General features: G+C 44.1%; 1 protein-coding gene across 1 annotated transcript in view; it reads left to right on the forward strand.

The window, feature by feature from the left end:
- Prpf6 (pre-mRNA processing factor 6) overlaps window positions 1-15654 on the forward strand; it is a 42628-nt gene that overhangs the window by 23496 nt on the left and 3478 nt on the right. Inside the window, exons 11-18 of the mRNA XM_020161064.2 lie at window positions 340-558; window positions 2891-3013; window positions 8657-8778; window positions 10392-10530; window positions 11960-12079; window positions 12547-12723; window positions 13240-13373; window positions 14143-14234. Coding sequence (XP_020016653.1) covers window positions 340-558; window positions 2891-3013; window positions 8657-8778; window positions 10392-10530; window positions 11960-12079; window positions 12547-12723; window positions 13240-13373; window positions 14143-14234 — 1126 coding nt within the window. The remainder of the gene's footprint in view (window positions 1-339; window positions 559-2890; window positions 3014-8656; window positions 8779-10391; window positions 10531-11959; window positions 12080-12546; window positions 12724-13239; window positions 13374-14142; window positions 14235-15654) is intronic.

The raw sequence follows: 15654 nt of genomic DNA on the forward strand, positions 1-15654 counted from the left end.
CCTGTATAGCTAGCATTAGGGGTGTGTTCCTCCATGTCTGCTGGTACATTGCATGTTTAACCAGTGCTTGGAACCTCTGATCAAGAGTCCCACTAATCTTTTGTGCTAACCAGGGTTAGTCACTAAGTTAGAAGCATAACTGAACAGCTGGGTGAGAAATGCTGCTGTGAGTGTCTTGTAGGCTTTTCTTTAAATGGTCCTTGAGAGTTTTTAGAAGGCATTTTGTGGAGGTGCTGTGGACCATTGAAGTTGGCTTGCTATCTGATCTGGAGGACAGCACTTAGTGCTATCAGCACCCAGCACACTGTTCTCCCTTCCTCTGATGTCTTCTCTTTGTAGCTCTGGCTTGCTCTGGCGAGACTGGAGACTTATGAAAATGCCCGCAAGGTCTTAAATAAAGCACGTGAGAATATTCCTACAGACCGGCACATCTGGATTACAGCTGCCAAGCTCGAGGAGGCCAATGGGAACACACAGATGGTGGAGAAGATCATTGACCGAGCCATCACCTCCTTGCGGGCTAATGGTGTAGAGATCAATCGAGAGCAGTGGATCCAGGTAGGCTGCTGCCAGGTGTCCTAATGCCTACTTTAAAACCACACGTGGTTGGGCATGATGGTACATGTCTAATCCCAGGAGGCTAAGGCAGGAGGATTGTGGACTGGCCTCAAACTTGGATACTCCTGCCTCAGCCTCTCACAGTTGTTGATTTTTATCTTTTTTTTTTTTTTTTTTTTTTTGCAGTACTTGGGTTTGTACTTACTCAGGGCCTCCACCCTTTTTTTGAGATAGGGTCTCATGAACTATTAGCCTGGGCTGGGTTCAAACCGAAATCCTCCTGATCTCTGCTTCCTGAATAGCTAGGATTACAGGCATGAGCCACCAGATCCTGGCTTGTCATTATTGTTTTTGAACAGTTTGGTTCTGATGTTCTTCGTACAGTTTCCTTTGTGTTTTTTGTGCTCAGGGTTCTTTGAGCTTCTTGGTTTATAGATTTCATCAGATTTGGAAAAATTTTGGCCACTATTTCTTCAAATAACATACCTTTTTCAGCATCCCTTTTGGGTGGGGGCATTGCCTGCATGCCATTTGCATACTCTCACACTTTATTGATGTGCTGCTTTTTTTTTTTGTGGTACTGAGGATTGAACCCAGAGCCTTGTGCATGCTAGGTAAACACTTAACCACTGAGGTACATCCCAAGCCCATTATTTTAAAAATAATTTGTGTTTCATTTTTGACAGTTTATAAAGCAACAATTAACATTCTACAATTCACTTTTTTTTTTTTTTTTTTTACAGTGCTAGGGATCAAACTCAGAGCCTTGCACATACCAGGCAAACGCCCTACTACTGAGATAGATACATCCTCAAACCTGTAAAATTCACTCTTTTAAACTGTATAATTCAGTGGTTTTTAGTATATTCAGAGTTACACAACTCTCATCATAATTTTAGAATTCTTATCACCCATAAAGAAATCCCGTGCCCTTTAGCCATCAGTCCCTCTCCCCCAGTCCTGAGTAAGCACTTTTTTCTCCATGGACTTGCTTTTCTACTTTTCCTCTCTATAATAGTGTTTTTTTGTGACTAGCTTTTACTTAGTATGTTTTCATGGCTCATCCATATTGTGCCATTAGATGTATTGAAGTACTTTACCCACTTTTAAATTAGGTTATCATAATTGTTCTCAGCCATTTGTGATTTTTTTTTTATTACTGTATTGTATTGAGTTGTTGTAAGAAGGTTTTTGTTTATTTTTGTGGTGCTGGGAAATGAACCCAGGGCCTGTGTATGGCAAGCAAGTGCTTTATCGTTGAGCTATACCCTTAGCTACAAGTTCTTTATATTATTCTGTATATCAGCCACTTACCAGATATATAATTTGTAGGATTTTCACCCATTTTGTGGGTTGTGTTTTTTGCTTTTTTGGTTGTATTGCTGGGGCCTGAGTATGCAGTTTGGTGATAGAACTCTTGCCTTGCATGTGTGAGGCTCTGGGTACAATCTTCAGCACTGCCCCCCCCCCAAATTGATTATATTGCTTATAGCACAAATATTTTAAAATATATATCAAAATTATATATTTTTTTCATAATGTTCTGCAATCAGTATTATGACATTGTATGGCTTCTCTCTGCACATCGAAAATCTGCTTTCCTAAAATCAGGAGTACTTTACAAACACTGGCTGTCCTGCCCACTAGAACACCTTTGTGTTTGGTCATCTCCCCCCATACCCTGGGTTTCTGTTTCACCTCCTGTGCACCAGGCTCCCCACCTGACTGTTCTTCCTATCTGGGTCAGAGCATTTCCTCCTTTTACTGATTTTGACTCTTGAGTTCCAGCCTAACAGATAAACGTATTTTCGAATTTGGCTTTTACTCCTACTACTTTGGAAGTTTTTTTTTCCTTGTGGAACTGGGGTTGAACTCAGGACTTAATGCCTGCAAAACAGATGCTCTATTGCTGGAGCCACACCTCCAGGCCATTTTGCTGTGGTTATTTGGAAGATGGGGTCTCACAAACTATTTGCCTATGCTGACCTCTAACTTTGATCCTCCCAATCTCAGCTTCCCAAATAGCTAGGATTATAGGTACCTGCCTGGAAGTTTCCTTAGCATACCTACCTCTTATAGCCACTGAGTGGCTTAATAAAACCCTTTGTATACAGTACTCAGGATTTGTTGAGCACTGAAGTGCTGGATGGAAAGGATGGTGTATCAGTGAACAGGATAGCATGATAGACAGGCTGCTCAGGGCCATCAGGTTGCATGCCTGTCAAACCAAATATCTTAGTTCTCATCACTAAGAATAGTGTGCTCCTTTTTCAGGCACTTGAAGCTCTGACTTCAAAATTCGATAAACAGAATTTTTGTGTCCCTTTTTCAGGATGCTGAGGAATGTGACAGGGCAGGGAGTGTGGCTACCTGCCAGGCAGTGATGCGGGCCGTGATTGGTATTGGGATTGAGGAGGAAGATCGTAAGCACACCTGGATGGAAGATGCTGACAGTGTGAGTTTGACTCTGTGGGCTTTTGTCTCTGACCTGGAACCTTATAAGGAATAGCAAGTCCCTTAGACTATTAGGCTGTTTTAAAAGTCTCATTTTAAATGTAATTGCAGTTGTAAGGATTACAGTTTTCTCTGACCCTGAGTTTAAGTGAAGAGCTAATATTTGAATGTTTACTGAATCAACCAGGAGCTCTGAATGCTACCTAACATCACACAGCAGGTAGACCAGCCTGGGAGCCAGGTATGGTTGGACTATAACTTTCATAGCTTTTTACCTCAGCAACATCACGTTCTTTCCCATTCCCTGGTTTCTGCTATAAATTTGATTTCAGAAAACATTTTGCATATAAGGCTTTTGCCTCCTCTGAGATTGTTTTCTCAGAATAGGTTTCCAGAGGAAAGATTATAGAGCCAAATTGATAAACATGTTTAAGATATTTGATACAGATGTGGCTCTGTCTTTAGCTTTTTATTTTTAAAACAAAGGACAAAGTATACAGAACAATTTAACAGGTATATATAGTGTCTGTATTGAGTGAAAATTGCTTGATATGTGAAAGAACACATAACCTGGAAGTGGAGCCTTCTTTATTCTGAATGCAGAGTTACAGGCTTTCCTTCTTTTTTATTTTTTTTTTTTTTGGGCAAATCTGAGCCTCATCCATGGATACCAAAATGTGGGAGCAGAAGACTAAGAATCATTTTAGGTTTTTTTTCCTGTTACTTTTTTTCTTTTTCTTTAATTTTTTATTAATATATATTACTTGAACAAAATAATGGGTCTCAGTATGACATTTTCATACATGTATATCATTAATTTGATCATATTAACTGTCCATTGTCCCTTCTCATCCCTGGTCCCACTGGCCCCCGTCGTCTTCCCAAATAGCCCCACTTCTTCTTTCATGTCTATTTTTTTTAAATCTAGATTCCACATGAGAGAAAGCATGCAATGTCTTTTTGGGTCTGACTTAACATACTGATGTCCATTTGCATTCATTTTCCTGCAAATGACCTAGTGTCATTCTTCTTTATGGCTGAACAAAATTCTGCTGTATTTATGTACCACATTTCCTTTATCCTTTCATCTGTTGGTTGATACCTAGGCTGATTTTGTAACTTGGCTATTGTGAATGTGCTGCAATAAACATGAGTGTGTAGGTGTCTCTATTGTGATTCCTTTGAATATATACACAGAGGTGGTATAGTAGGATCTTATGGTAGCTCTAATTTTAGGGATTTTTTTGTGTTTTTTTTTTTTTTTTTTTGCAGCAGGGTTTGAACTCAGGGCCTCATACTTGCTAGGCAGGCACTCTTACCACTTGAGCCACTCTGTCAGCCCTTTTTTTGTGTTGGGTATTTTTGAGATAGGGTCTTGTGAACTATTTGTCCGGGGCTGGCTTTGAACCATAATCCTCCTAATCTCTGCCTCCTAAGTAGCTAGGACTACAGGTGTGAGCCACTAGTGCCTGGCCTAATTTTAGCTTTTTGAGGAACATCCATAGTGATTTCCATAGTGTTGTATTAATTTTGATTCCCAACAATTAGAAGGTTCTTCTCTACCTCCATCCTTGCCAGCATTTCTTGTCCCCAGTCCATCCATGTATCCCCTCATTGAACTTCAGGCTTTAAATGAGTCATGCCCCCAGGTTTTTTGTTTGTTTGTTTTTTTGGCAGTACTGGGGTTTGAACTTAGGGCCTTATGCTTGCTAGGCAGGCAGTCTATCACTTGAGTCATGCCCCTAGCTCTTTTGTGCTTTAGTTATTTTTCAGAAAGGGTCTCCCATTTTTGTTCAGGGTCAGCTTCAGAAAGCAATTCTCCTAGCTGGGCACCGGTGGCTCACGCTGTAATCCTAGCTACTCAGGAGGCAGAGATCAGGAGGATTGTGGTCCGAAGCCAGCCAGGCAAATAGTTCTGCTAGACCCTATCTCGAAAAACCTTTCACAAAAATAGGGCTGGTGGAGTGGCTTACGGTGAAGGCCCTCAGTTCAAGCCCCAGTACTGCAAAAAAAAAAAAAGCAATTCTAACTATACTTCCTTCATAGCTGGGACCACAGGTGTGTACCAGCTTGTTGGCTGAAATGGGGTCACACTAACTGTTTTGCCGGGACATAGTAGCTTGGATTATTTGCATGAGTCATGGCACCCAGCCCTCAGTGTAGGATGGCTAAAAATTTTTTCATATATTTATTGGCCATTTGTACTACTTTTATTTTTGAGAATTGTCTATCCAATTGGTTTTTTTCCTGGTACTGGGTTTATGCTCCTGTTCAGTTCATTTGCCTATTTATTGATTGGATTGTTTGTTCTTTTGTGTTTAATTTTTTTTGAGTTCTTTATATATTCTAGATATTAATTCCCTGTCAAATGCATAGTTGACAAAACTCCCATTCTGCAGGTCTACTCTTCACTCTGTTTTGTTTCTTTTGCTGTGTAGGAGCTTTTGAATTGATGCAATCCCATTTGTTACTTCCTGCTATTATTTCCTGTGCTGTTAAGAGTCCTATTGAGAAAGTCATTGCCTATGCCTTTGTCTTGAATTATTTTCCCTATGTTCCTCTAATAGTTTCAGCGTTTCAGGGCTTACATTAAGGTCTTTGATCCATTTTGAATTGATTTGTGTATAGAGTGAGATATAGGGGATCTAGTTTCAGTCTTCTACATATGGTTATGCAGTATTCTCAGCACCATTTGTGGAAGAGGGTGTCTTTTCTCCAACGTGTGTTTTTGGTACCTTTGTCGAGAATGAAGTGGGTATAGCTATGTGGGTTTATTTCTGGATTTGCTGTTCCATTGGTCTGCATGTCTGTTTTTGTTCCTGGGATCCTATGGTATAGTTTGAGTCAGGTTTTGTGATACCTCCTTCACTGCTCTTTTTACTACTAGGATTGCTTTGGCTATTTGAGGTCTTTATACTTCCATATGAATTTTAGGAATGTTTTTTCTACATCTGTGAAGAATGTCATTGGAATTGTGATGGATATTGCATCGAATCTATAGATTGCTTTTGGTAATGTGGCCATTTTCACAACACTAATTTTGCTAATCCATGAACATGTGGAGGGTCTTGGTATGTTTTAGTGTTGTCTTCAGTGTCTTTCTTCAGTGTTTCAAGGTTTTCATTGTAGAGGTTCTTCACTTTCTTTGTTATGTTTATACTTAGGTTGTTTTGTTTTGAAGCCATTGTGACTGGGAATATTTTCCTGATTTCGTTCTCAGCATGCTTGTTAATTGCTATTTAGGAAATCTACTGATTTTTGTATGTTAATTTTGTATTCTGCTGCTTTGCTGAAAGTATCAGATCTCAGAGTTTTCTGGTAGAGTCTTTAGGGTCTTTTAAGTATATAATCATATAGTCAGCGAATATGGTTAGTTTGACTTCTTCCTTTTATATTTGTATCCATTTTATATCTTTCGCTTGCCTTACTGCTCTGGCTAAGAATTCAAGCACTATATTGAATAAGAGCTGGGCACCGTCGGCACACGCCTGTAATACTAGCTACTCAGGAGGCAGAGATCAAGAGGATCATGATTTGAAGCCAGCCAGGGCAAATAGTTCCTATCTCGAATAAAACCCATCACAAAAAAGGGATGGTAGACATCCTTGTCACAGTTCCTGACTCTAAGGAAATACTTTAATTTTCCTCCGTTCAGTATAATGTTTGCTTTTAGTCTTCCTCTCTCTCTCTCTCTCTCTTTCCTGTACTTGAACTCAGGGCCTACCACTTGAGCCACACTACCAGACCTTTTTTTGCTTTAGTTATTATTCAGAGTCTCCTGCATTTTTGCCCAGAATTGGTCTCAAATTGCAATCCTCCTATCTTTGCCTCCCTTATACCTGGGATGGCAGGTGTGTGCTGCCATGCTCACCTTATTGGTTGAGATGGCATCTTGCTAACTTTTTGCCCAAGCTAACCTTGAATTTCAGTCCTCCCATCTCTGCCTCCTGAATTGCTGGGATTATAGGCATGTACTGCTATGCACCCCCCCCCCCTGTTTTTGTTGTTGCTTTTAGTGAGAGAAAGTGGAAGCAGAAAAGTACACTCCTCAAGGAAACAGGGGAAGTGGGTTCTGCGTGTGGTAGCTAAAGAGCAGCCTTATTTATTTTAAGACATAGTCTTACTCTGTAGCCCAGGCTGGGCTTGTGACCCTTCTGTCTTTGCCTCCTGAGTACCAGGATGACAGGTGTGTGCTACCATGCCCAGCTTTTATCTAATTTTTTATTATCCCTTTCACATTTACTGGGATAATTACAGCTGTTTCTCAAAATGCTTTTTGATGCAAGAGTGAGAACTAATATTTCTGATGTGTTACAAATGTAGGATGCTCTCCCAATACCCCTTCCAACCCTGGGCCTGGCCTGGGCCACCCCAAAACCTTGAGCACTATCACTTGATGCTGTAGGCAGTTGTAGAGATTAGATGAGGTGATGGAGGATCTGAATTTGCAATTGACCCCTATTGCTTTGATCAGCAGCCACAAAGAAGTGCATAGACTAGGTTCATTCTGTCCAGGGTCTGATCCCTCTGGACATTCCTAGTCAGGCACAGCACACGAAGTGGGGCCCTTACTGGTTTCTGTGGTGTTTGAGTCACAGTAAGGTCACATGATATAGAAGGGATTGGGTCTGAGCAAGGTGGTCTTGGTACATCCCTGCTCCTGGTCCTCCTACACACCCATTTCCACACCTGCTAAGGGTCCTTTAACACTTGCAGGCATTCCGCTATGGAAAGGTATCTGTCCATCTGGGAAGGCATCTTGGATAGCCAGGTGCCTTCCTTCCCTGTGGGGCATGCATAGCTGTGAGTCCAGTTCTTCTCAGGTCATTTGACAGTCACAGTTGCAAAACTTTGTCCCTGTCCTTCTCCCTAGTGGCCTTTCAATCAGCTCCAGATGCAAACCCTTCTTGGTCCAAGAACACTTGCAGTGTCTGCAGAATGTGGAGGGCAGCAATCCTCTTGAGACAGTGCCCTTGGTCTTTTGTGAAGCTGTATTGGAACAGATGTCTGAGCCTACCCAGAGAATCTCCAGGTGTCATGGCCATCATAAAGAGATCAGTTAAACTAGCTCTTGGATGCTCTGTCACTGCATATGGTGACTGGCTTTCTCACTTAGTTTTGTCATTAATGTTACCCATCACTTTTAATAAAATCACTTTTTCAGAATAGAAAAGGCCTGGGGGAAGCAGAGCTGTATCTGTTGTGGTTCTGTTGGAGTAGGAAGTTTTTCCTCCTTCTTTGTGTTCACTTGTCTTGTACAGGTTTCTGATGGGTTTAACTTTTATAATGGAAAATACATATATACCTAGTTAAGAAAAAGAAATCACTGTGTGTGATGTGCGGTCTGTGTGTGTGCCCAAGCACACTTGCCTCAGCCACTACCCCACAAGCATGCATGCACAGAGTTCTCCTGGAGGTGGTGACTGGTGCTCCTCTTGTAAGCTAAGGGGCCAGCAAGCAGCCCCATGGACTTGTTTCGACGTTCATGTCCCTGTCCTGATTATAGTTCTAGTTAGATCAATTGCCATTGTGCACTTTCTAGTAGACGCTGTCACTGCGAATCCTAAGGGGCTGGAGAAGGCATCACACCATCTGTTCCATCACAGTATCAGGTCACCTTCCTCATGACTGTTCTCTGCTCTAGTGTGTGGCCCACAATGCCCTGGAGTGTGCACGAGCCATCTATGCCTATGCGTTGCAAGTGTTCCCCAGCAAGAAGAGCGTGTGGCTACGAGCTGCATATTTTGAGAAGAACCATGGCACCAGGTATGTGATGGGACTCACCTGCCCCTGTGTGCTAATTCAATCTGCATGGTACTGAATTTAACCTTGCTTTCCTGCAGATCCACAAGTGCCTCCATTTGAGGTCTGGCCCTCTGTATTGATGGGGCAGGTCGTGGTGAGGGCAGAAGCTTTTATGGCCCTTGGGACTTTGCAGCTGGATTGGTCTTTACAGCCCTTCTGCGATAGGATTATCACTGTTTTATAGTTGGAAAACTAAGGCATTGAGGAAGCCTGTCCTACCCAACTGCCTGGGTGCTTGCTTAAGGCTGGAGCCAGCACAGTTAGTGCTTAGCCACTGATTTCAGCAGTAGGTGGTGCAATGTCTGGGCCCATGCTGGCTGTTTTTCATTTGAGCTCTGCTGGCTGAATTTTGGCTGGTTTTTGTTCACAGAGGAGGTCCCTAACAATTTTCTTTAATTGTGTTCTTTAATTGAAAAAACCTTTCGTGTTTGTCTTATTGGCTGTAAATGATGATTAAATTAGGCATTGCAATTTCCTTTAAATGGGTAACTCTCCAGGGCACTGGGCTCATATCCTTGGGCACCCTCCATCCATCCTCTCCTTAGTCCTCTTCTACTCCCTACGCAGGCTGGGTACCAGCCCTGCTGGTTTCACTGAGGCTGCAGCTGGGAATGTTGAGCCCTATTTCTTTTCTTTTCTGATGTTATTTAATGTCAGTCTCTTTGGGGCCTTTTTCTACTCTGCCAGCTGGCTTGGTGTTTCATTGTTAACTCCTTAGGGGACATGGAGACATTTTGAAATGATCCTGATGGCTCACCCTGTAAAAAGTCATTTAGGACAGTCTGCCAAGTAGGACAGGATCTTTTGCTGCCAGTTGTGGGTTGAGACCTCTTGGCCATGGCCTAAATGTGCATGCTGTTCACTCAGTGGCTTAGTGGTCAGTTCCTTCCTACTGTTGTGCTTCTTCCATGGTCCTAACTCATAGAACAATGTGGGGAGCAGTAGTGCTTGGGGTTTGGGCTTTAACAAGTATGGTGTTGCTCTGGCAGGCCTTATTCCCATGTGGTATGATTTTGTGCATGTTCATTGGCTTGTTGTTGAGTGCACTGAGACTTACAGAGGTCATCACTGAAGCTGGTATGAACAAAAAGGGGTGGGCCACATAGTGTTCATGGATTTCAAACCCATACCCAAGGCTGGCCATATTTTTGCTTAGCAGTGACCTAAAATCACTTTCCTCCAAAAAGACCTGTTTTTTTTTTTTTTTTTTGGATGCCAGACTCAGTACCCTAATCTTTATCCATGGGCCCAGAGTGTTCTCTCGGGTTTGAGATGAAAAGGCCTTCCCTGTCACCAGACTGCCATGTTATCACTGCCTCCAGGACATATGGCTATAAAAGGCTGTGTTATTTAAACAATGTGTTGCTTTGTAGAACCCTCTTCAGTGGTTGATTTTAGAACTTTATGGAGAGGAACGATTTCCCCACACTCTCCCCATTGTAAAATCTGGTAAATCATTTATAGTGCCGAACTTTGGAGTGGCAACTGTCTTTTCAGCACCCATGCCATGGCTCTGGGTGCTCTGTGCTCTGGTTTATGGCCCAGGCTCTGGTAACCATGGCCTCTGCTTGCAGGGAATCTCTGGAAGCACTTCTGCAGAGGGCGGTGGCACACTGCCCCAAGGCAGAGGTGTTATGGCTCATGGGTGCCAAGTCCAAGTGGCTGGCAGGTGATGTGCCCGCAGCAAGGAGCATCTTGGCCCTGGCCTTCCAGGTGAGTAAGGGGTTGCCCATGCTAGAGACGCCATGCACACAGACCCAACCTTGGTACCACTGGTGCCTGAGAACTTCCCAGGTGTGGCCTAGAGACACTGAACCCTATGGGCAGCCCAATGAGAAACATTGACCTTTGGGTCCCACCACCCAGTGTGACCACAGGCTGATGCTCCAGAACACAGGTTTACATATGGGCCACCTGGGTGCTTCAAGACTTCTGTGTGAGTAGAGCTTCACTTAAACAGTTACACTTCCCAGGCCTGACTATGCTTGGCTGTTCTGAGATGTGTAGTATTTTTCAGGTACCTTATTTAATTTTTATTGTCACATATAATACTCTAATATTTTATAACAATGAATGTTCAGTGGTTTTATGCATACTTTTTAAACTGTAAGGTACTCTGTAAATATCGATTTGCTGTTATAGTATAGGCTAACATAATAAACCTTATCCTTCCTGAGTAAATACCACAAGAGGGACTGGCCTGGATCAGCCTTTTTTGTTTTTCGTGTATGTGGTATTAAGGTTTGAACTCAGGGCCACTCCACCAGACCTTTTTTGTGATGGACTTTTTTTTGAGATAGGCTCTCATGAACTATTTGCCTGGGCTGGCTTTGAACCTTAGTCCTCCTGATCTCTTCCTCCTGAGTAGCTAGAATTATAGGTGTGAGTTTGGGTCAGCCTTTATTTCCAGCTACTTCCTGGATAGAACAAAGGAACAGAGACTGCTTGGCAGAACAGTCTGTGTCCTCCCTCCATGCACCTGGTGACTGTCATCGCTTCATCTTCTATACTGAAATCCTTGGGTGGTTTTCCTTTCCTGTCTCTGTAGTGCTACCTGTCAGGTCTATGGTGTGGCCATCTTACATAAGGCCAGGGGTGGCTATGCTGATCAGACCTGGAAGGTATCAGCTCTAAGGAGGCTTTGAGGACACCGCTTGCATGTCCCCTGGACTCTGGATTACATGTAGCCTGCGAACAGTCTCTGGGAGCCCTTCTACCCCATCAGTGACACCCTGCCCTGCCCACATGGGCACATTAGGGTGACTGAGGGGAAAGGGCGAGGTTGGGTGTGACAGGTCCACACATTTAGACATGTGTGACCCACTCAGAGGCTTTGAGAGACTGTGCAGGGTTTGGATGGATCCTAGAGAAAATGGCTCTGCAGCTGCTAGCATTATCGTTCAAGTGCTGAGGCCTCACCTCTTACCAGAGTGAAAAAGACTTGTGTATTTTCACATGAGCCTGGGTTCTTGTCTGGAGTCTGCCCTGTTATCTTTTAGTCTAGGCAGAGCTTGGACCACACCAGTCCTGTAACAGAGCGAGGCCTGGCTCAGCTCCCAGGCCACCTGCTTTTAATTAAGTGTGATCTAACCCTGGTCACTTTGTGCTGAGCCCTCTTGATGCTGCTGTGCTTGCCCTCCAGGCCAACCCCAACAGCGAGGAGATCTGGCTGGCGGCTGTGAAGCTGGAGTCAGAGAACAATGAGTACGAGCGTGCCCGGAGGCTGCTGGCCAAGGCACGGAGCAGCGCACCCACTGCTCGTGTGAGTGATGGCCAGCGGGTAGAGTGGGACTATTGGGTGCCTCATATGTACATGTGGATCCTAGCTCACGTGTCAAGGAGAAGTGAGATGAGATGGCTAGATTAGAACACAGCTTAGTCTTTTTGTTACTGGGTTTTAAAAAGTATTAGTTTCTTTCTCTTTTTTTTTTTTTTTTTTCTATTTCTGAAGTTGATTCTGTTTCATTCCATTGATCTATTTGTATTTAACAATATTCTGTTTTAGTTACCATAGCCTGATAACATGTTCTGATGTCTGCTATACATTTATCCCCACTTTTTGTGTACACAAAAAGAGCTATGAGACAGTTTATAAGGCACATAAAATAGGCAGGCACGTGGAAGTTGAGCTGAAACATGAAGCATGTGTCATGAAGATGCTTCCAATCTAGACAGGTGGTGGGTGCCATGAGAGCAACTCCCCTGTATGAGTATGTGTCTGCTTTGCAGGTGTTCATGAAGTCTGTGAAGCTGGAGTGGGTTCTGGGGAACATCGCAGCTGCCCAGGAGCTGTGTGAGGAGGCCCTCAAGCACTATGAGGACTTTCCCAAGCTGTGGATGATGAAGGGGCAGATCGAGGAGCAGGGGGAATTGATGGAGAAGGCTCGGGAGGCCTACAACCAGGGGGTAAGCCTCTGCTGGGACAACTGGCTGTAGCTGACCCTCCTATGGGAACCCAACACCCTGGCATTGGTCATTGTCCTTATCTTCTGAGGAGAATTGGAGGGCTAGTGGTCAGTGATAGAACTGTGGGTATAGGACTGAACCCTGGTTCTCTCACTGTAGGTTCTGTGTTTTTCCTTCAACAATACTGCACATCCTGCACTTGGGATGTATGGGGTATAGAACACCCAAAGTTAAGGCAATACATCCAGGCATGTGCATAGCACAGCTGCACACCTAGAAACTCCTGCAGCTTTCCTGTGTGTATGTGTAAAACACAGCACAACCATACACAGTAAACCTCTGTACAGCTGTATGCATGTGCAGCATAGCCTTATCTGCAAAATCTCACATTCAGAGCATGAGGTGCTCATCTCTAGACACAGCCCTGAGGTGCAGTCAGGTGGAGCCAACTACAGCTATGGAAGTCCCTCATGGACACCACCTGAGCACCTCTCTTACTTGGTTTGTTGGCCACAGCTGAAGAAGTGCCCACACTCTACACCCCTCTGGCTCTTGCTCTCCCGACTGGAGGAGAAGATTGGGCAGCTGACACGTGCACGGGCCATTTTGGAGAAGTCACGTCTGAAGAACCCAAAGAACCCAGGGCTGTGGTGAGTCCTAGGCTGTTGGCCCACCTCCCTCAAGGGCCATCCCCCCCAGCTCTTCTCTCTCAGTGTTTCAGCCCAGGTTCCTGAGGGTATAGGGCATCAGGTGCCCCATAAGGAGTCACAGTCCCTGACGTGGGCCTAGATGGTAGATAGGTCTCCAATAGAGGGCGCCAGGTAAGTGAGGAGTTGATGATGTTTGGGGATGAAGCTGGGAGAGTGGACTCCACAGAAGAGGCCACAGTCACACATACAGGGCCTTGAGGGAAGTTGGAGAAGTTTGCCATGGGTAGCTAGGCATGGTAGTGTATACCTGTAATCCCAGCTCTTGGGAGGCTGAAGCAAGGAGGATCATGAGTTTGAGGCCAGCCTGGGCTACAAAGTGTTCCAGGCTAGCCCAGGCTACATAGTAAGACTTTGTCTCAAAAAAATAAAGGACACAGGGTCAGCTTAGGGTGATGGGCTGGGGTGAGAGAGGACGCTGCCAAGCAGGTCAGTTTTTGAATGCCTCTTGTATTGGTCCATGCTCATTCTTTTGTCTTCATTGCATCTCGATCTTGTGGAGATTGGCTTAGCCAGGCAGCTACTTTGAGGGTACACCAACACTACCTCCTCTGGTGAACAAGCTCTGCCCTGTGGAGAACAGAATTTCAGCTACTGCTGTTACTGAGTCAGGAGCCTTTCCAGCAAGGCTCCCTGAAGATATCAAAGTGCCAGCCCAGGGATTGTGCTGAAGGTAGGTGGGGCTTGTACATCCCTTGGCCTATCTCTCCAGGTTGGAGTCTGTACGGCTGGAGTACCGTGCAGGGCTGAAGAACATCGCCAACACGCTCATGGCCAAAGCACTGCAGGAGTGCCCCAACTCTGGTAAGGGGCTCCCTGGCTCCCCTGACTCAGTGGAGAGTGGCATTCTCTGAGGGAGGGAGTTGCTTCCAGTAGACTACTAAAGAGAGTGTGGGCCATTTTAGTGTAACTTCACTGTTACTGAAACATTTGGATTCAGTCCCCAGTCTTACCATAGGAGAGTTTGATTTCATGTTGTAGAGCTCTGTTTATTTTTCTTTCAAAACTTAACTTTTATTATTTTATCCTAAACGTATAAGGAATAAATATGCAGCATAAAGAAATTTGGAGTGTAGCTTGGTGTTAGTGGCTTACACCTGTAATCCTAGCTATTTGTGAGGCAGAGATCAGGAGGATTATGGTTCAAGTGGTAGAGTGCCTGCCTAGCAAGTGTGAGACCCTAAGTTCAAACCCCAGTACCACCAAAAAAGGAAAAAAGATAAAAGTTTGAAGTTAAAAGGAGGAAGTAGAAGTCACCTTTAGGCCCACTGTTCAGGAACCTCTGCTTACTCCTTACTTGTTTGTAGTATTTCAGCCTGTATTATGAAAATCAGAATTTTGTGCGGAATTAAAATCATACTGTATACTTAGTGTTATACCCTTTTTTTTGGGGGGTGGTACTAGGAGTTGAGCAAGGGCCTCATGCTTGCTAGGCAGGCGCTCTACCATTTAATCTCTTCCACCAGCCCCCTTCTCTCTCTCTTTTTTTTTTTTTTTTTTTGCTTGTTTTTTGAGCTAGGGTCTTACTTTGTAGCCCAGGCTGGCCTGGAACTCTTGATCTGCTGTCTCAGCCTCCCTCCCAAGTGTTGTGATTACATCATATTTCACCTTTTGGGGGGAAGGATGGTACTAGGGTTTGAACTCTGGGCCTTGTGTTTGCTAACTATTTGAGCCAGCCCTAGTCATTTTTTAAAAAGCGTCTTACATTTTGCCCAGGTCAGCCTGGACTGGGATCCTCCTATTTATAGCTCCCATCCAGCTGGGATGACTAGCACATGCCACCACACCTAGTTTATTGGTTGAGATTGCAGGGGGGTGGTGGGGGGGTGCATCTCACTAACTTTTTGCTCAAGCGTGCATCAAACCATGATCTTCCCAGTCTCTGCCTCCTGAGTAGCTGGAATTACAAATGTGAGCCACCTTACCTGGCAGCTGTGCCTTTTTTTAAAGCTAAAATTTCAAAAATTCTATGAGAATTTTTTATTCTCATTAAATCTTCAAGAATGTAAATTAAGGGCTGGGAGTGGTGATGCATGGTATAATCTCAGCCATGAGGGAGGTGAAGATAGGAGGATCAGGGTCTGAGGCAGGCCCAGAACAAAAAGTGCAAGACCCTAAAGCAAAAAGGGCTGGGGTTGTGCTCAAGTGGTACAGTGCTTAGCAAGTGCAAGGATCTGAGTTACCCAGTATCATCAAAAGAAAGAAAAATATATAAATTCCTAAT

Source organism: Castor canadensis, chromosome 5, assembly GCF_047511655.1.
Source record: "Castor canadensis chromosome 5, mCasCan1.hap1v2, whole genome shotgun sequence".
Taxonomy (NCBI): Eukaryota; Metazoa; Chordata; class Mammalia; order Rodentia; family Castoridae; genus Castor; species Castor canadensis.